The sequence below is a fragment of the Lissotriton helveticus genome, chromosome 9 (genome assembly GCF_964261635.1).
Source record: "Lissotriton helveticus chromosome 9, aLisHel1.1, whole genome shotgun sequence".
Lineage (NCBI taxonomy): Eukaryota > Metazoa > Chordata > Amphibia > Caudata > Salamandridae > Lissotriton > Lissotriton helveticus.
In genome coordinates, this window is record NC_136070.1 from 438,536,937 (window position 1) to 438,557,772 (window position 20,836).

Consider the following 20,836-nt stretch of genomic DNA (forward strand, 5'->3'; position numbering starts at 1 on the left):
AAGTCTAAGAATCCGTCCACTCCTTTAACCACGCCTCCGGATAAAGACGGTCGACGTCTTGATAATGTCGGAAAGCGATTTTCAACCATGGCCAGCTTACTTGTTAGAGCGGCAAATGCTCTTGCCATCCTAGGCCGTTACGACCGCCAGATGTGGTGCGACATGGAACCCTTCGTGGAACTGTTACCAGAACCCTCGAAGGAGGAGGCCAAGAAGGTGCTGATTGAAGGGGAAAAGTCTTCTGCGGAAGTCATCGACTGTGCAATGGACATTGCTTCCACGGCGTTTCGAGCCTTAGCAGGCTCAGCAGTCCTTCGACGCCAGGGCTGGTTAAGAGCCACCTGGTTCCGCCAGGAAGTCCAGAATAAGATCCTGGATCTCCCGTTTGATGGGGAAATGTTGTTTGGCAAACATGTCGACGATGCCCTTCAGAATATCAAGAAGGACACGTATACAGCAAAGTCCTTGGGGTCCCTAACCTACCGTAAAGTCCCCTTTAGGGGCGCACGAGGCAGGGGATTTGCATCGTACAGAGGAAACCAGCAGAGGTATTCATCACAACCTTCACAGTTGTTTAAACCCCAGTACTCTAATCAACGACAAGGACAATCAGCGTCTTTCTCTCGCCATCAGCCAAGAGGCCGTCAGAACCGTCAAGGCCGGGACAACACCAAGCGGCAATAGCGGCCTCCCGGCTCTACCTACTGTTCCTCCCCTCCCAGTCACATCAGTGGGGGGCAGGATATCCCTTTGTCTGAACAGCTGGAGGTCGATCACATCGGACCAGTGGGTCCTCAAGATAATAGAGAGTGGCCATACGTTGGAATTCCAAGACCTCCCTCCAACGAGAGCTCCGGGCGCCATCCGCACAGGTCAGCTGGGTTTACTCCATCTCGAAGCCCATCAATTGTTCCTCAAGGGAGCAATAGAACCGGTTCCTCTCTCCCAGAGGGGCAGGGGTTTCTATTCAAGGTTTTTTCTTGTGCGAAAAACGAAAGACTTGGCGTCCCATTTTAGACCTTCGGGAGCTCAACACCTATCTCCTCAAACTCTCTTTCAGGATGGTCACTCTCCAGGAAATTCTTCCTCTCTTGAATCCAGGCGACTTCCTAGCGTCGCTGGATTTAGAAGATGCATATTTCCATATTCCAATCCACCCAGCTCACAGACAATACCTACGCTTCACGGTGAGAAAGAGCCATTTCCAGTTCAAGGTACTACCGTTCGGCCTTCGGTCAGCACCAAGAGTGTTCACCAAGGTTCTAGCACCAGTAGCAGCGTTTCTTCGAACACAATCTGTGGAAGTTTTCCCTTACCTAGACGACTGGCTCGTAAAGGCACCATCCTTCAGGGAAACTTCTCACGCAGTGTCAACTTGCGTCCATTTGTTCCGTCGCCTGGGCCTTCAGCTGAACGAACGTAAATCAGTTCTACTGCCCTCCAGGACCGCCAGATTCCTGGGGGCTATTTTGGACACCACAGAATGTACAGCTCGTCCCTCAGAGGAACGTCAACAGAAGCTGATGGTTTCAGCTCGACAACTATGCCACAAGAAATGCCTTTCGGTCCGCCAGTACAAATCCTTTCTCGGATCGATGTCATCCTGCATACCATTGGTTCCGCATTGCAGGCTGCGGATGCGTCCTCTGCAGGAAGAACTGGACAAGCAATGGCGCCAGGCAGAGGGGTCGTTCAACGACATGGTGGTAGTTACATCAGCAATGACAAAGGCAAGCGAATGGTGGCTGACAAAGGTCAATATTGCCCAGGGTCTAACTTTCAGGAGTTCACCTTCACCCATGATCATGACCACAGACGCCTCGTTGGAAGGCTGGGGTGCAGTGCTCAGAGAGCTTCAAGTCAGTGGCCACTGGACTCCGGAACAGCGCCAGTGCCATATCAATTTCCTGGAGCTGACAGCCATTCGATTGGCGTTGCAGGCTTTCCTTCCGAGAGTTCGCAACCATACAGTATTGGTCCGGACGGACAATACGACAGCCATGCACTATGTAAACAAACAAGGAGGGACCAAATCGCAGACTCTGTCCTCAGAGGCTCAACACATCTGGGATTTTGCCATTCTGCACAACATTACTCTGAGAGCCGAACACCTGGCAGGAACACTCAACGTCAGGGCGGATGCTTTGAGTCGACAGGCAAGAGTGGATCACGAGTGGGAGTTGAATCAGACTATTCTGGACAGGGTGTTCTCGATTTGGGGAACTCCATCCATCGACCTCTTTGCCTCCCCGGAGAACGCCAAATGCCAGTTTTATGCAAGCTGGGTTCACCATCAGGGGTCCCTGGGGAACGCTCTTTCGATGGATTGGTACAGCGCATTCTTTTACGCTTTTCCTCCAATTCCACTCATTCCTCGAGTTCTCAGGAAACTGAAGGCAGAGCCCTGCAAAATGATTCTAATTGCTCCAGCGTGGCCCAGACAATTCTGGTACACCGAGCTTCTGAGGCTCTCCCAAGCTCCTCCAATTCGCCTACAACCCATTCCGGCACTGTTGTCCAGGAGTCGGGGGCAGGTTTACCACCCGGATCCGAAGTCGCTTCACTTGACAGCATGGCTCCTGAACACAGAGAGTTCAGTCATCTAACACTTTCTCGAGAATGCAGAGAGGTTTTGGCTCAGGCCCGAGCACCAAGTACCAATAAGAATTATACAGCAAAGTGGAGGAGATTCTGCATGTGGTGTCAAGGTCAAGGTCTCCATCCTTACACGTCCCAACCTCATCAATTGTTGCCATATTTACTATCTCTGGCTCAGTCTGGTTTGGCACATTCCTCAGTAAAGGTGCATCTAGCGGCCATATCCAGGTTTCGACGCAGTTCGGCAGGTCCTTCCTTATGGTCCTCTAGGGTGGTTAAACAATTCTTGAAGGGCCTATTCCGGATGTATCCTCCAGTTCGTCCTCCTCCACCAGTGTGGCAGCTCAACCTTGTTTTGGCTCAGCTCATGAAAGCTCCGTTTGAGCCGGTTCACAAGGCAGACTTAAAGTTCCTCTCCTGGAAACTAGCACTCCTCTTGGCTCTAACATCAGCTAGAAGAGTGAGTGAGCTTCAGGCACTCTCCATAGTGCATCCATTACTGCAATTTACAAGACAAGGTCTGGTTCTTCGGACTAATCCCAAATTCATCCCGAAAGTGCCATCTGAGTTCCACTTGAATGAACCGGTGATTCTGAAAACCTTCTTTCCGCATCCTTCTACACCTGCGGAGTGTACGCTCCATTCTTTGGACGTTCAACGATGCTTAAAGTTTTACTTGGAGCGCACACGTCCCTTTCGGAAGTCTACTCAGATGTTTGTGTCCTACAGTGCACCTCGTAAGGGGTTGCCTTTGACAAAGAGTGGCATTTCCCGCTGGATCTCCAGTGCGATTCAATTCTGTCATCAGGAAGCGGGCAAGCCGCTGGACGGCAGAGTCCGTGCACATTCCACGAGGTCGGTGGCTTCGTCTGTGGCTCTCTTTTCGGGAGTTGCCATTAAGGACATCTGCAGGGCAGCAACGTGGAGCAGTACTCATACCTTCACGAAACACTACTGCCTGGAGTCTGCAGGACGAGATGATGCGGCTGTTGGTCAGGCAGTCCTGCGGAATCTGTTTCATTGAGAGGTGAGCTTTCCCTACGATCCCTCCATCCTGGTGAGCACATTTTGTTTGTTTTTACTGTACTTTATGTATTTTTTTCTATGGTTATGTGATGCCATATATTTACAAAATGTGTTCATGGTGCTGTACTGCTAGCTATTCTGATACAAAGCATGGGAATCTATGAAAGTTCCAATACTGGGGCAAGAAAACAAGTTACTTACCTGTAACTTTGGTTCCCCAGTATTGGTAACTTTCATAGATTCCCATGCGCCCGCCCGCCTCCCCTTGGAAAGCTCAGTCTTTTTACAGAGTTAGTGGCGGTTTGCACAACGGCTACGAAAATCTGAGGCTCTGAGCTCTCTCAGGAAGGTTCTAGAGGGTGAGGCTGCTCTGATTGGTCCTGGCAAAAGTTTGGTCTCTTTTTTACAAAAAGAGGTTGATAGGATACAAAATGAGATGAGGCCTAGGCCTAGTTTCTCTTTTGTTTCTATGTTTTTTTTTATACTACCGAGGCTCCCATTCCGACGACGGGGAATGATACAAAGCATGGGAATCTATGAAAGTTACCAATACTGGGGAACCAAAGTTACAGGTAAGTAACTTGTTTTCTTCTTTACACAGTACAAAAAGGAAATCTCTTGCATCAAACATTACAAAAAACTAGGAATACATCACAAACAACATTAGAACAAACATTACAATCAAAAAATTAGAAAAATAGGAAAAACCAATCCTAGGGGGAATTGTAAGCAAATAAATGGCTCTTAAACTAATCAATACTGGACCAGCCAGTCCTAGTATCGTCGAGATGACATTTTATTCCACCCTATGAAAGTGCCGACGCGTTTCGAGATCAGGCACTATGTCGCTGATCTCTCATCAGGGCTGTTTTATTCTTTGTATCTGCAAGATGCAAAGAAATTATTTTACTCATCACTCTCAAGCCAAACTTCTTTTACAGCAATGGGCTGAGAAAAAGAAATGCTACATACCAAACTTGGTTGAAAGTAGAGCAGGGCATTGGGGCGTAAAGGATTTCAAACCAAATATTTCTAAACGTGGCCAGGCAGGACAACCTACAAGAAATTGTAAGAAATGTTTGTGCATTGGTAAATCTAAAAAAAGTCTATGGACCTATCCCCTTTTGTTCTTTGATTCGATTATGCAGTCGGCTCCAAGGAGATAAAATAACCCTTGATCTCCGTGGGTGGCACCACCTGACAAGGAAGGGCGCCTGTTGGACAACATCATTAAAGGTTCTCCGCTTTGGCGGCCACTGCCATCAGGGCCTCCAATGCCATGCCTATCCTTTGAAGGTATGACCGCCAGATGTGGTCCGACATCTAAGCCTTGCTGTAGTTCCATCCTGAGGATAAGAAGAAAGAAGCTAAAGAGGTACTGTCGGAAGGAGAGAGAGCGCCTCCTCCTAAATGATTGATGTGGCTCTGGACATTTCATTGACCGCCATAAGCATATGGCTGGAGCTGTGGTATTGAGGCGGCAGGGGTGGCTGAAAGCTACAACGTTCCGTCCAAAGGTCCAGGCCAAGGTATTAAACATGCCATTCGATGGCGAATTGTGTCTTTGGTAAGCATGTGGATGAAGCACTGCAGTCAATAAAATCGGATACTGAGATGGCTAAGTCTTAAACTAATCTGCAGCAAAAAAGGTTTGCTTCCTTCCAGGGCCGAGGAAGAGGTCAGTATCTCTCTCACCGGCTCAGCTTCAGCAGCGTTTCCAGCCATAGTATCAGCAAGAGTTTTGTGCTCAGTACGTTTCACAGCCCTTTTGGCAGACCTCAACACTAACCTACCCTAGAGCAGCGAGACATCGACGCCCGCCATCAAGGCCAAGGGCTCACAACTATAATAAGAGACCATGAGGATCCGCAGGCCCCTGCTTCCATAGTCCCACTTCAATTCGACCCCGTTTGCTCCAAATTCTTCAATCAATGGATGTTAGACATATTCCACCACAGTCACACCCTGGAATTTGTTCAACAACCCCCAAATTTGCCTCTGCGAAGAACTTCCCATTGTCCTCTCCAGGTCCTCAAGAGGGAAATCCAAGTGCTTCTCACCAAGTGGGCAATCGAGGAAGTGCCATTCGATCAGCGCAATCTGGGTTTCTATTCTCACTTCTTCTTGATAAAGAAAAAGACAGGAAAACGGAGGCAGATAATGGATCTCAGGTCATTGAACAAGTTCATCAAAAGTCAACTCTTCAGAATGTTGTCGCTCCAGGAAATTCTGCTTACCATGAATGCAGGGGACTTTATGTCCTCTCTGGATCTTCTGGACGCGTATTTTCACATTACCATTCACCCAAAACAATGTCGTTTTTTCAGGTTATTTCAGGTTAGAGGTAGCAGGGTGCCATTTTCAATTCAGAGTGCTGCCCTTCGGGTTAAAGTTGGCTCCAAGAGTCTTCACCAGGTGCTTGGCTCCAGTAGCAGCCTTTCTACGGCAAGCCGATCACCAGGTATTGCCTTATCTGGACAACTGGTTAGTCAAGGCCCCTTTGCTCCAGGCCACCAGAAGATCAACAAAACCTGTGTTCGGTTATTTCGTTCCCTGGGGCTCAGAATCAACCAGGAACAGTCCTCTCTGGCCACCTCCAGGTCGATAGTATTTCTAGGAGCAACTCTGGACACCACACTTTCGAAAGCTTTCCCCACAAAGGAAATAACCTTACGACTCCAGAAGACAGTGCGGACTCTCTCCACAAAAAAGTGTTTCAGTAGGACATACAAATCAATGCTGGGAATGAAGTCATCCTGTATCCTGCTGATTCCGCACTGTCGCCTAAGGATAAGATCTCTTCAGGAGCACCTCGATGCTCCATGGACTCAATCTCGAGTCTCATTCGAGGACATCGTTTCAATCACTCCGTTGATGGTTTCAGCCGTGTCTTGGTGGACATTTAGACAATCTCTCTCAAGGTCTTTCTTTCCTAAGTCGATTATGACTTCAGACGCTTCCGTGGATGGGTGGTGCCCACATGCAAGAACTACAGATCCACAAAAGGTGGTCGGCTCAGGAAGCAGTGACACTTAAACCTCTTGGACCTGACAGCAGTTTTTCCGGGCCTCCAAGCATTCCTGCAAAGAATCAGGAAGTCATGAATGCTGATTCGCACTGACAACACCACCATGTTCTATCTGTGGAAGCAAAGTGGGACAAGATCTCAGGCCATCTCAATCCTAGCTCAGCAGATCTAGGAATGGCTGATAGCCCACAGCATCTCAAATCAGGTCCAACATGTGCCAGGAGTCCAAAATGATTGGGCCGATTCTCTCAGCAGGGACATGAAGCAGTGTCACGAGTGGGAGCTAAACGACTAACAGCTGCAAAGGGTCTTTCGCTGATGGAGGTTTCCAACCCTAGATCTGTTCGCTACTTCACTCAACAAAAAATGCAGATGTAATGCCAGCAGATTTCCACAGCCAGGCTCTATAGGAAATGCAAAACACACAAGATGATGGGCGGAATGTTGCACAATGGCAATACTTTCACCCCAGTCACAGATCTGGGTTTAATCCATCGTTATTTTGCTCACCAAGCCACCCCAGTTCAGACATGACCATATGCAAATCAGTCTTGACCCTGTGCCTCATGGGAACAGTCCAGCTCGAACTGCCAAGCCATGTCTTCCCTGGACTGGAATCCAGCATCCTAGGACCGGTTTCTGGCTATCAGCCGTCTTCAGCCAGGATGGCTTGACTCCAGTGGCTTAGTGAGCACGGAACCCACGTCTGGGCATACCCTTCCCACAGGGTGAACAGCAAAACACACAAGATGATGGGCGGAATGTTGCACAATGGCAATACTTTCACCCCAGTCACAGATCTGGGTTTAATCCATCGTTATTTTGCTCACCAAGCCACCCCAGTTCAGACATTACCATATGCAAATCAGTCTTGACCCTGTGCCTCATGGGAACAGTCCAGCCCGAACTGCCAAGCCTGATTTCCATATGGCCATGTCTGAACTGGGGTGGCTTGGTGAGCAAAATACCAATGGATTAAACCCAAATCTGTGACTGGGGGTGAATGTTTTGCCATTGTGCAACATTCCGTCCATCATCTTGTGTGTTTTGTCTATAGGAAATGCGTTCCACTTCTCATGGGAGGGAACGTTTGCCTATGCATTCCCTCAATTTCCTCTCATTCCAAAGATTCTGCAAAAGATCAAACAAGAACCTTGACATCTCATTCTGATCGCTCCGACGTGGGTACGACAGTACTGGTTCAAAGAGCTGTATCTCCTATCAGGGTCTTCTCCAATCCTGTTCCAGCAAAAAGAAAATCGTCTCTCCATGAACCAAGGACAAATGGTTCATCCTCAAATCCGCACACTAAACTTGTCAGCTTGGCTCCTCATCACACAGAATTCTGAAAACTAGCAATTTCTGAGGAATGTCAAAGCCCGAGCTCCTTCTACAATCAAATGCTACTCAGCCAAGTGGAAAAGATTCGGAATATGGTGTGCAGCGCACTCTTCCGATCCTCTCTCCTCGCCACCAGAGGCCGTTTTGCCGTATCTCTTGTCTCTCCCCAAAGCTAGTCTGGCACATGCGTCCATCAAAGTGCACTTAGCAGCAATCTCCAGATACAGACAACGTTCAGGTTGCTCATCTTTGTGGTCTAACAGACTAAGTTCATGAAAGGACTTCTCTGGGTCTACCCTCCAGTAAGACCTTCTCCAGTGCTTTGGCAATTAAATACTGTCCTGTCGCAACTTATGAAGTCACAGGTTGAGCCAATTCACCAGTGCAACTTGAAGTACCTTTCCTGGAAGGTGGCCTTCTTGTTGGCCATCACATCAACGCATTTTTGCAATCCAGGCCTTCACAACAATGGAGCCTTACCTGCAATTCTTTCCAGATAGTGATTCTTCGTACTAATCCATCTTTTATTCCCAAGGTACCTTCTGCATTTCATATAAACGAGCCAGTGGTTTTTCCATCCTTTTCAGCTTCATCTGCTAAGAGAGCACTCCATTATTTGGACACTAAACAATGTTTTTAGTTCTACTTGCAAAGGACTCAGCCTTTCTGAAAATCTACCCAGCTCCTCATTGCCTTCTCTGCCCCTAGGAAGGGTCAGGCTTTGACGCGGGCGTCTATCGCTTGCTGGGTGTCATCAACTAGTCTCTTCTGTTATTAGAGGGCTAGTCACCCTCTGGTTTCTAAGGTCGCAGCGCATTCAACACGCATGGTGGCAGCTTCCTCTGCCCTATTCGCTGGAGTGTCCTTGCCTGATATCTGCAGGGCATCGACATTGATGAACGTCAGTACCTTCACAAAGCATTACTGCCTGGATGCCTGGCAGAAGGCAGATGTAGTGGTTGGTCAGGCTGCTCTGTAACGCCTATTCGCTTAAGGTATGATCTTCTTTGTGTCTTTTTCTTCTGGATAAGTGTACTATTTTATATTATGTCATTAATGTTTTTTGAATTCTTACTGATTTAAGTTTGTGTATAGGCATACATGTATACGTATATGTTAATGTTGAGCTTATAAAGCGCATTACTACCCTGAGGCATCTAAGCGCTGTAGCAGAAATAATGCAAGTATCAGGAGAGGGTAAAATGATGCACTATACATTGTTATGAGCTCATGTTATATGTTCTTTATGATTATTTTTCATATTTTGGTTTCTGGCTCGCATGGTGGGATGGTTCACCTTACTCGCCAACTCTGAACCTTTGGTACTGCTTGCTATTTTGATTCAAGCATTTGAATCTATAAAAGATACATTACTGGAGAAAAAGCAAGTTACTTACCTGTACACCGTAGTTCTCCAGTATTGATCTCTTTTATAGATTAACATGCGACCCTCCCGCCTCCCCTTTTCAGGTTCACCTTCCATACCTCTCTTTTATCTTGTGGCACTCGTGCTCGAAATCTGAGGCATGGTGGTCCTGCAGGGGAAGGAGACTCTATGGTCTATGCTCTGATTGGCTAGAGTTTGGATGTTTTATACCAATGGTAATTGTTTGCTAAAGCTAGTGGATTCCCATGGGCATTTGAATGTTGAAATATTTAACCCCTTCAGTGCTCAGGGCAGCCCCCGTCTGTCACGTGTCACTGTGGGCGTGTGCTAACGACTGCCGGGGGTCGTCCGAAATCCGCCCACTCTCTATTTCGCCCGCACAGCGCAATAATTTGGCTAGCGCGTAAGGGGTTAATACTGCTCACATTTAAGGTAATACCTCTTTTTCATTCAGCACTCTATGAAAGAGTGCATGCGTTTGATAGCTTTTTTCTCGTGTGCTACTTCACTCCACAAATACTAGCCCCACGAGGTGTTGCACACCTCCTCTACCCGCTTGACTGTAAAAGCACAGGAACAGAGAGATTCTGTCTGGGGTATGGCTGGAAGTAAGACTTCAAGGGTGCATTTTCTATCTCCTGCATTTCACAAAGCACACGCTTTGCCCCGCAAAGGCTTTAATGGCCCTGCGAGAGGAGCTATCTGCTGCACCACTCAGCTAGTATCCATGGTAGAAGTTGTGCTTCGCGTAACACAGGGACCTCTAACCTTTTCTGTTATGATCCACGAAAATCTTCCAGAGCCACTAATATTATTGTGCCTATATCAGAAAATATTACATTAGTAGCCACACCATTCAAAATTACTAGCCATAATCATCTCGGTGCCTCAGGCAGGGTAGCCAGCAGTAATGTAAATAAAAAAAAAAAGGCTATCAGTTTGGAATACTTTTACACAGGTTATAGCTTGAATCGCCATGGCACCAAGGTTATGCTATTACTAAGCTTTAAATCTGTTTTGGTAATCTAACCATTTTTCTCTAGACATCCACTTATGAGTTCTGAAAATATGCACATTCTTGTCTTCAATACACAATTTTCAATTGTGGTATACATATATTATTTCAGACAAGCAAAAGCTGGCTGTTCATTTAGTAGGCTAGGCTGGTCACAGTAGATCTACTTACAGGTATGTGGAGAGCTACCAGAAGATTGTGAGCTACCCATTGGAGAAGCCAGGTGTAACACTTCTCTTGTTTCCCTTTACATTCTGGCTCTTCTTATTTTTCAGTTCCATTTTTAGTTTCCGGAGTGAAAAGTTTTCATAAATTAAACATTGCCATTTATAAAGATCGAAACTATTAATTCAGTCTGCAGTTTTGAGATACATAGGTTTTTTGCTTTTCCTCTAGTTTTTTTTTTAACGCAATGCTTTACAAACAAACTTTGGCAAAGCTGATGGCTTAGCATTCACATTATTAAGGCAAGACCTATTGGCGTTGCGTTTGCTTGTTTTTTTGTGTGGGTTAAGCATCCCAGTGCATGCATTTTCCAGCTCTGTCCCTTCTTTGCTTCTCCCCAGTTAACACTCTACCAGGACATTTAGCACCTTTTATATGTATAACATATTTCTAGTGGATACATCTGCCAGTGGATTCCTCACCTTGTGAATATACCCTGCGCCAGCAGCATTCGGAAATGTTTTCGTAGCTCTCTACGCCGACGAGGACAACGTCACAATAGCATGGCTCCGCTCGCGACTCCGCATACGTCACCGGAGCCATAAGGGAGCCTCATCGGCGTGATGACGTCCGTTCCCTTTTTTCAGCGCCGTCGACGCTAACAGTTTTTCTGGGACTCTCCGTGTGTTGTTGTTACATTGTGTTTCGGCTTGCTTACCTGGTTTCCTTTTCTCGAGGATATCTTCAAGGAAGTGTGGTTTCAAGCCCTGTAGGGAATGTGGGGGACATATGTCCATCACGGACCCTCACGAGGACTGTGTCTGGTGGCTGTTGTCGGACCATGATGTCGAGGATTGCTCTTGTTGTCGCAAGATGAACCCTAAAGCCCTCAAGGAGAGAGAAGCTAAACTCTTCATGGCGAAGATGAGAAAGGAGAAGAGAGGTCAAAGAAGATCAAGGCCCAAGTCTAAGTCGACGTCGGGACATACTTCGAAGTAGAAGAGGCACGGCTCTCGACGCCATTCAAGCCAGGACGCGTCTCCGATGTCAACTTCGCCAGCTCCTCGACATCCTGAGGACTTTGCTTATCCATCCCCTCCAGGCTGCAATCAGGGTTCTCTTGCTCGTTCGACTTCGCCTCTGGCACCGGTGGAAGAGGCTCCAGTACCTGATGAGTCTTTGACTCCAGTGGCTTCACTGTCTGCGCCGGTTGGCCCGAGTCCAGTAATGCCTCAACCTGAGTCTGTATCGGGGGCTTACCCGCCTTTCCCTGGCCCGGGGCAAGATCCATCACATTACTTAAATGCAGTGTATGGAGTATTTGCAAGAGCTATGTACCCCTCTGGAGCGCCTTCGGGTCCCATGGGTCTTATGGCCTTTAACCTCGGCTCTATTTTGGCATTTCCTGACCTCGCACGACTCAGGCTGCGCCTCTGGATCCGTGTTCTACGCCGGCTCCGTATCTGTCGGAGTCGTGTCTGGCACCGCCGACGCCGGTTCCGAGAATGAAGTCGAGGCGAGAGGCTCCGAGAATTTTGGAAGAGCAGCGTTATCGGGCAGAGAAGGAAATGGAGGAAGGTGAGCTGGAGGGGTCAGAAGACTTTTTTGAGGCATTGAAGGAGGCGAGTGGCCTAGATATGTCCCCAGAGTAGAAGCTTTCTCCATCTTCAGATGTTCCTTCTAAGGATTTAGCTCCTTACCACACAGTTATTAGGAAGGCGGCGGAGCTTTTATATCCACAGCTTCCAACAGCTGAGTTCAAGTCTAATATTTTGACTGAGGTTCTACATTCTCCCTCCACTGTGACAGTCGTTATTGCCTTTTAATGATGCTATCGCTGAGCCAGTTCTGGAAGTTTGGCGTAAGCCCTTTTCAGCTCCAGCAGTTTCAAAATATGTCGCTAGGAGGTACAGGGCGGCTCCAAGAGACCCGGACTTCCTTACATCGCATCCATCTCCCGAGAGCCTTGTGGTTCAAGCTGCTTGTTCTAAGAAATCATCTTGGGCTTTTCCTCAAGTCCCTGGGGCCAGAGATTCTAAGAGGCTTGACCAATCGGCTAAAAAGGTCTTTTCTTCAGCAAGCATGGCCTTGAAGTCCACAAATGCCTCCTGTCTTTTGGGATGTTATATACATGCTCTCATGGACTCTGCAAAACAGCTTTCTCCTAAATTGTCTGAAGAAGACAGACATAATTTTAGCGAAGTCTAGGCGGACACTCAGGCAGCTGCACACCAGGTTATACAGAGTAGTCTGGACACTGCTGACTCTGTTGCTAGGATTATGGGATCTTCGGTTGCCACGAGGAGAGGCGCTTGGCTCAAGTCATCGGAGTTCACTCCGTATGTGCAGGCGACTCTTCTTGATCGTCCTTTCGATGGTTCTGGGCTGTTGGGTAAAAAAGCAGATGCAGCCTTAGAGAGGTTCAAAGACTGCAAAGCCACTGCTAAATCTCTGGGCCTGCAGACGCAGCCTAGAGGTTCCGGTTATAGAAGATACAGAGGTTTTAGAAGGTCGTCCTTTCGGACCTACAAGCAGTCTCAGCAGCAGCAACAGCAAAATACTCTGTATAAATCGTATCGAGGCAAGAACAGAGGACGTCCTCAAGGTAGTCAGCCCTCCTCCTCAACCTCCTTCTCCTCCTCCTCCTCTACCTCCCACCCCTCTTGCCACTGCAAAGCAGCCCTAGATCCACCATTCTGGATCATGTGGGTCCTCTGGGTGGTCGGCTTACCCATTTTCTACAAGATTGGGAATCGGTCACTGCGGACCTTTGGGTTCTCAATCTTGTGGAAAATGGGTAGGCTCTTCCCTTTCGGGAATCTCCTCCAAATGACCCTCCTTGCCAAGGAGCATGCTCGGAGGACCATCTTCTTCTCCTGCAGGAGGAAGTCCTAACATTGTAGAAAAAAGGTGCGATAGAGGTGGTTCCAGTGCGGGAAATGGGTCAGGGATGCTACTCCCCGTATTTCCTGATACCCAAGAAGGATGACAGGCTACGTCCAATCCTGGATCTTGAACCTTTCTCTAAAGCAGGAGAAGTTCAAGATGCTCACCCTTGCGCAGGTTCTTCAAGCGCTGCAACAGGAGGACTGGATGGTGTCCATCGACTTGCCGGATGCGTATTTTCATATTCCAATCCTGAAGTTGCACAGGAAGTATCCCCGTTTTACGGTAGGGTCGCAACATTATCAGTTTGCGGTTCTTCCGTTTGGACTTACTACTGCACCTCGAGTCTTCACCAAGGTGATGGCAGTGGAGGCAGCCCATCTCAGGAGGTCGGGGATTCCAGTTTTCCCCTATATGAACGATTGGCTGCTCAAGGCGGAGTCACCAGAGAAAGTGCTTCATCATCTGCAGGTGACAACCCAGCTGTTGTACAAATTAGGTTTCTCGATAAACATGTCCAAATCTCACCTGGTGCCCTCTCAGCGCAACCTGTTCATAGGGGCGGTACTGGACACTACTGTGTGTCGAGCATTCCCACCTCCTCAAAGGAGTCTCGACATACAGGAAATGATTCCTTTGTTTTACAATGGAGCGGTTGTTCCAGTTCTGAAGGTCCTTCGTCTGCTCTGTCTGTTTGCTTCCTGCATTCTGTTGGTGAATCATGCACGTTGGCACCTGAGGGCACTCCAGTGGTGCCTCTGCAGATAGTGGTATCAGCACAAAGGGGATCTCAGGGAGTCGATCAAGATCTCCAGAGACACTGCAGCGGATCTGTCTTGGTGGAGCTTGGAAGGCAATCTGTCTCAAGTAAAGCCCTTCCATCTTCCTCCATCGGTGGCCATAGTGATAACTGATGCATCCACTCTAGGGTGGGGTGCTCATCTGGGGGATCTGGAGATCAAGGGTCTTTGGTCTCCAGAGGAAAGGTTGCTTCATATCAACCTTCTAGAGTTGCGGGCAATTCGTTTGGCGCTCAAGGCCTTCCTCCACTCCCTTCGCGGTCCGTCAGTCCAGGTCCTGACGGTCAACACTACCGCGATGTGGTATGTCAACAAGCAGGGAGGTGTAGGGTCGCATCATCTCTGCAGAGAGGCTCTGCGACTCTGGTCCTGGGTTCAGGACCATCAGATTTGTCTGATGGCAAATCATCTGGCCGGGGTTCTGAATGTACGTGCAGACGGTCTGTCAGCAGTTCTCTGCAGACCACGAGTGGAGGCTCCATCTGGAGGTGGTTCGTTATGTCTTCCAGACGTGGGAAACTCCTCGGGTGGACCTGTTTGCCACTCACGAGAATGTTCATTGCCCCTCATTCTGCAGTCTCCGGTATCTGATGCAGGGAGCTTTGGGGACGAGTTTCAGTTGACTTGGAGCTCACAACTCCTTTACACGTTTCCTCCCATATCCTTGATTTCTCCACTTCTGAGGAAGATTCGGCAAGACCGGGCCCAAGTCATATTGATCACCCTCGATTGGCCAAGAAGGGTGTGGTATACATACCTTTTTCACCTCTCGTCGTACCCTCCGCTCCTTCTCCCTCTCAGGGCAGACCCCCTCTCGCAGGGGCAGGTTCTACAACCCCACCTCCAGAGCTTGCACCTTCATGCTTGGAGACTGAACGGGGCAACCTGACCTCATTCGCTCTCCCGCCTGACGTGGTGGACGTTATTTTATCGGTCAGGCGACACTCCACCAAGTCTATCTATTCCTACAGGTGGTCCAAATTAGTCAAATGGTGTGGAGAGAAGTCTATTGTTCCTTTGAGGGCTTGTTTATCTAACATCCTTCAGTTTGCTCTCTCTAGCTCAGCAAGGCTTTGCTGTGGCTACTGTGAAGGCTTGTTTATCGACTTTGTCGGCGTTCCTTTGCTTGCCGGATCAGCCGTCCTTGTTTAAATCACCCATAGTTTTACGGTTCATTAAGGGCCTTACCAACACATTTCCGCCCACTCCCTTTATTGTGTCTCAATGGGACTTAAATCTTGTCTTAACCTACTTGATGGCTTCTCCTTTTGAACCCTTGCACAAGTGTCCCTTGAGACTATTGTCTTTTAAAGCAGTATTTCTAGTTGCCATTACCTCGGCAAGGAGGGTAAGTGAGCTTCAAGCTCCGAGTTCGAAATCCCCGTTCTTGACCATTCATGCTGAAAGAATGGTACTCAGGACCAGAGCTGCTTTTCTGCCTAAGGTGGTAACTCCCTTCCATCCGCGGCAGTCTATTTGCCTTCCTACCTTTTTATCCTGCCCCTCACCCGTCCAAGGAGGAGGAGCGGCTTCACCGCTTGGACCCTAAAAGGGCGGTGAGTTTTTACCTCGATAGGACTAAAGACTTTCCTGTGGATGACCAGCTCTTGTGCATCAAGATCTGTTACTCTTTGGCTGGTAAGGATCCTCCAGAGGGTACAAGAGCTCACTCTACTAGAGCAAAGTCTTATACATTTGCCGTATCTAGGTGTGTTCCTGTGGAGGACATTTGTAGAGCGGCAACTTGGGCTTCCATCCACACTTTCGCAAAGCATTACTGCTTAGATTCTGAGGTGAGGAGGGATGGTCACTTTGCACATTCTGTCCTACAGGACTTTTTGGTATAGAAGGGTGGACACCCTCCTCCGGGAGTGGGGGCTGCTGTGGGACTCTGTTCACAAGCTGAGGAATCCACTGGCAGTTGTATCCATCAGAAGAACAAGTTACTTAGCTTCAGTAACGCTTTTTCTGGTGGATACAGTATCTGCCTGTGGATTCCTCACTGACCCACCCACTTCCCCGTTGTCCACCCCTGCAATGGTGATATTTTCTATCTGTTTCTTTCAAAGGAAGTGTATTATTCTTTTTGTTTTACTGTATTGATTTCACACTGTGTGTGTTATTTTAAATACTGTGTTCTGTGTATATTGTATATATTTGTGTTGGTCCGACCGTGTGCCTTGAAGGCACGGAAAAAAAGGGCGGAACTGACGTCATCACGCCGACGAGGCTCTCTTATGGCTCCGGTGACATCAGCGGAGCTGCGAGCGGAGCCATGCTATTGTGACGTCGTCCTCGTCTACGTGGAGAGCTACAGAAAAAGCGTTACCGAAGGTAAGTAACTTGTTTGTTTGTTACTCCTAAACCAGTTACTGTTCACTTTTCAGTGAGTCTTTTGGGAATGTGAACAAACATGCGTTCTATTGTCCAGTTGCTACTTGTTTGTACTTGGGAACATACTGCATCAGTCTGAGTGCTTCCTAATACCTCTAGTATGCTGGACCTGCAAAGGACTCTGGAGTTCATGCACTCTGCTGAAAAGGTTGTGCAGACTTTGTTTAGTAGATGTTGTAAAAAAAAAAATCATTAAATGTTACTTAAACAAGACTAATAAATAATCATACTTAAAAAAACTTCTTATTTGTTTCAGTCGCAATATATCTGGAGAGCAGAAAGATGAAACTAAGGATATGAAGCCCCGCTCATTACGATTTACGTGGAGTATGAAAACCACGAGTTCTATGGATCCAAATGACATGATGAAGGAGATTCGAAAAGTCCTGGATGTCAATAATTGTGACTATGAACAACGAGAACGTTTCTTGCTGTTCTGTGTCAATGGCGATGGGCATGCCGAAAATCTTGTCCAGTGGGAGATGGAGGTGTGCAAACTGCCAAGACTGTCACTTAATGGAGTTCGTTTTAAACGAATATCAGGAACATCCATAGCTTTTAAAAACATTGCTTCGAAAATCGCCAATGAGTTAAAGCTGTAGCAAAAAAACAATTGCGCTGTAAATTTGCAGCATTTTTTCAAAGTGTGTTCTTCAGAACACTCTTCGAAATGTATAGTGTAATATTTAGGCAATAACTCCTGCATCTTCTAAATCAAGATATACAGTACTTCAATATTGGAATGGAAATGAGCTGCTGCGCTAGGATGTCGAGTTTGGACCTTTTTATATATATATATATATATATATATATATATATATATATATATATATAAATATTCATACATATATATATATATATATACACAAGTGCACTACAGCATTAAAGTTGCCTATCATGTAAATGAGCTATAATTTGTTTTGGTTGGTCTCTTTGAAAATAGAATGAAACTAATTAATGCACTTAAGCACTCCTTATGCCTATCTATGTATGGTTCAGTTGTGTGCGCGCGCGTGTGTGTGTTTGTATAATAAATATTCTTCCAGAGGTTCCTCGTTTTGTTCACCTAACAAATGCCTTTGGGTAATGTCATTCTTGTGGCCTATCTTGTGTTCTTGAGCTCCCAAAGTATAGTTTCTGTATATTTACTTTACAGACATCTTCCTGGGTTGTATTTTGGAACTTGAACATAGAAAAAAATGCACTTTCTTCAATTCTGCGCTTTGCATTGCCATTGCATTCAACCTGCTGGGATGTCCACTTACCAAAGATTTACATTTGGCCCTTCTGTTTCATTGTATCATGGCTTGCAACTTCTTTTTATCTAAATGCATTTAAATATAGAAAAATAAGATGGTGTATATGTCAATGGGAAATCTGCCATATAAAATGACCTGTGTTAAATGGTGCTACATTTTGATAGAACCAGCAGCAGTACTTATATTCTTTTGAATATCAGTCTTGAAGGATATTCCCTCTTTCCCACCAACTATGCCAAAATTTGAACTTTCTGAATGAAGAGCAATGGATTTATTTTTATTTGTATTTACTGGAAGTAGTAGTTAAGCAAAGCTAGTTACCAAGAGGTGAACTTTTTTTATTCTTGTCCTTTCTTGAAACTGATGTTGAAATTCCCAATCTGTGCACAGTATGAAGTCTGTCAAAGGTTTGCCGGTATTGTGGCTTAATATGACCTCAGAATTACCAAAGCCTTGCGGTTCATGTACAGAGTTCTTCTCAAACCTGTACTTAAGTTATCTGTTAATAAAGGACATTTCTACAAAAAGGCTTTTAATTAGATGCACTCATTTACCAGCTAACTTATACCCACACTTAATGTGGCAACAGGCCATTAATAAGTATGTTTATCTTCAAATGGCTTCTCTCGGAATATGGTGGGTAGATTTGTGAATTCAAATTGTGTGTGCACATATTAATTCCTGCTCATGGGTACCCAAATGGAATCAAATCCGATAACATTATTGTACTTTTTCAGTCATCTGTTAGTTAAGGAGGTGAAGGATTTTGTGAATAATCATATTTTGCAGTAAGTACCTCTTTTAGAATTAGATCATGTGTATATTCCTGGCGTGATGCCTGATATGGGCGGCTACTTCAGCGTTTTTGGAAAAAATTCTATCTTTGGGGACTGATCTTCTTGGAGCACTTTAAGTCACTCACTCCTTTTGCAGTACAACATAACCACAAATTGCTGCTTTGGTTGCTGCCCTGTTTAGATTTTATCTCGACCGTCACCTTTGGTCTGAGGTGGCATGCAGTGACAGCCACAAGAAAACAACCTGTTTGCTCTAGTCCTTCACTATTGTAGCACTGAGACTAATCAGATGTTTGGGGTTAAGTGTTTCAAATTACTAGCACTTTGTGTCCCCTACTGTCATATTCATGGCATGTGCTAGCTGCTGAGCCTTCTGTGTACTGTATCCTACTTTCCACTGCAGAAATAAGAAAAGGGTTACACACATACACTCCTGAACTCCCCATACAAATCATTACCACTGCACCTTGCCTTTTTTGACTAGCCTAAAATTGTCCATATTTATTGCAGTGGCCTTCACTACAGACAACCGGACTCTCCAATCTACAACTGACCCTTTGAAGTATTAAATAGGAACTACTTCAAGTTATACTGTCCCAGTTCTTTGAAACTGATCCACCTGGTCCCAGTTCAATGTGCTTTGAGTTTGAGAATTCCAAACTAAACGGTTTGCCACTTAAATGTGCTGTTTTTGGGTTTACCACTTTCTGGACTATTCATGTTGTTTGTAGCCTATAAATTAAAATGGTGGGATAAACCTCTTTTGAGCAGAGGGCCGCTAAAGAGCCAGCGAGCAAAATGGGCGCACTTGAGTGAGGCTCCTGCCATCTGGGGGGCCTCATGAAAAATAATCCTGCCCTAAATGCCACCATCATGGCAGATTTTGGCAAATCGCAACGCCTGTACAAGACGGAAGTCACAAATGTCATCAGTTGCAACTGCATATAAAGGACACGAAGACAGGTCATGAGCCTGATGCCTGGTGGTAAAGCCTACGACGTGCTACACCTGTGATGGTGGCTACACATTGCGCTGCCTATTGCACCCTCAGATCCCCATCGAGACTGCACTGATGTTTGGTGATGCCAGGCAGAGATAAGAGTGCGTAGTAGAGGAGACAAACTCACCGGCTGCTGTTTCGGTGTACTGCCATACGAGGTAGACACTGACCTGCGATCCCGTGGACTTGCCGCGAGGCGCAGTGGGAGGATCGCTTCCGGCAGCGATCCTGCCACCTGGGGTCGTACTTAAAGCTGTGGTGGGTGGTCGGCACTAGATTCCTTTTCCTGATGCTGGATATCAGGCACTGGTGACCGAAGGGCTGTGAGCTACAATAAGGCGAGGTGAGGGGAGACCTGCTTGTGATAACCAGGGTGGTAGAAAAGGGGGTGGTGATGGACGGAGCATCTGAAACAATCAAACACTCACACCCAGTCAAAAGATCTGGGTTTAATCCATCACCGTTCTTTAGCCTACTCCGCCACCCCAGTTCAGACATGGCTATATGCAAATCAGTCTGACCCTGTGCCTCATGGGAACAGTCCAGCCCAAACTGCCAAGCCATGCCTTCCCTGGACCGGAAACAAGCTTCCGAGGACCGGTTTCTGGCATTACAGCCGTCTTCAGCCCGGCTTGCTTCAATCCAGTGGCAAAGTGAGCAAGGGACTAACGTTTGAGCATACCCTGCCACACTTATGGCGGCCAAAAGCGGTGCAAAAGGGGGTGGTGATGGACGGAGCATCTGAACCAATCGAACACTCACACCCAGTCAAAAGTTCTGGGTTTAATCCATCACCGTTCTGAACTGGGGTGGCAGAGTGGGCTAAAGAACAGTGATGGATTAAACCCAGATCTGTTGACAGGGTGTGAGTGTTTGATTGGTTCAGATGCTCCGTCCATCACCACCCCCTTTTGTACCACTTTGTTCGCCATAAGTTGGCAGGGTATGCTCAGACGTGAGTCCCTTGCTCACTTTGCCACTGGATTCAAGCAAGCCGGGCTGAAGACTGCTGAAATGCCAGAAACCGGTCCTCGGAAGCTTGTTTCCGGTCCAGGGAAGTCATGGCTTGGCAGTTCGGGCTGGACTGTTCCCATGAGGCACAGGGTCAGACTGATTTGCATATGGCCATGTCTGAACTGG

General features: G+C 46.9%; 1 protein-coding gene across 2 annotated transcripts in view; it reads left to right on the forward strand.

Moving 5' to 3' along the window:
• The window catches only part of MARK3 (microtubule affinity regulating kinase 3), a 596,913-nt gene extending 579,471 nt beyond the window's left edge, over positions 1 to 17,442 (forward strand). Inside the window, exon 17 of one of the 2 annotated variants that reach the window (XM_078660239.1) lies at positions 16,897 to 17,442. In XM_078660239.1, the coding sequence (XP_078516365.1) occupies positions 16,897 to 17,242 (346 nt within the window). In that variant the 3' untranslated portion in view covers positions 17,243 to 17,442. The remainder of the gene's footprint in view (positions 1 to 16,896) is intronic. The other variant, XM_078660240.1, reaches the window with a different exon arrangement.
• Positions 17,443 to 20,836: the final 3,394 nt, after the last annotated feature.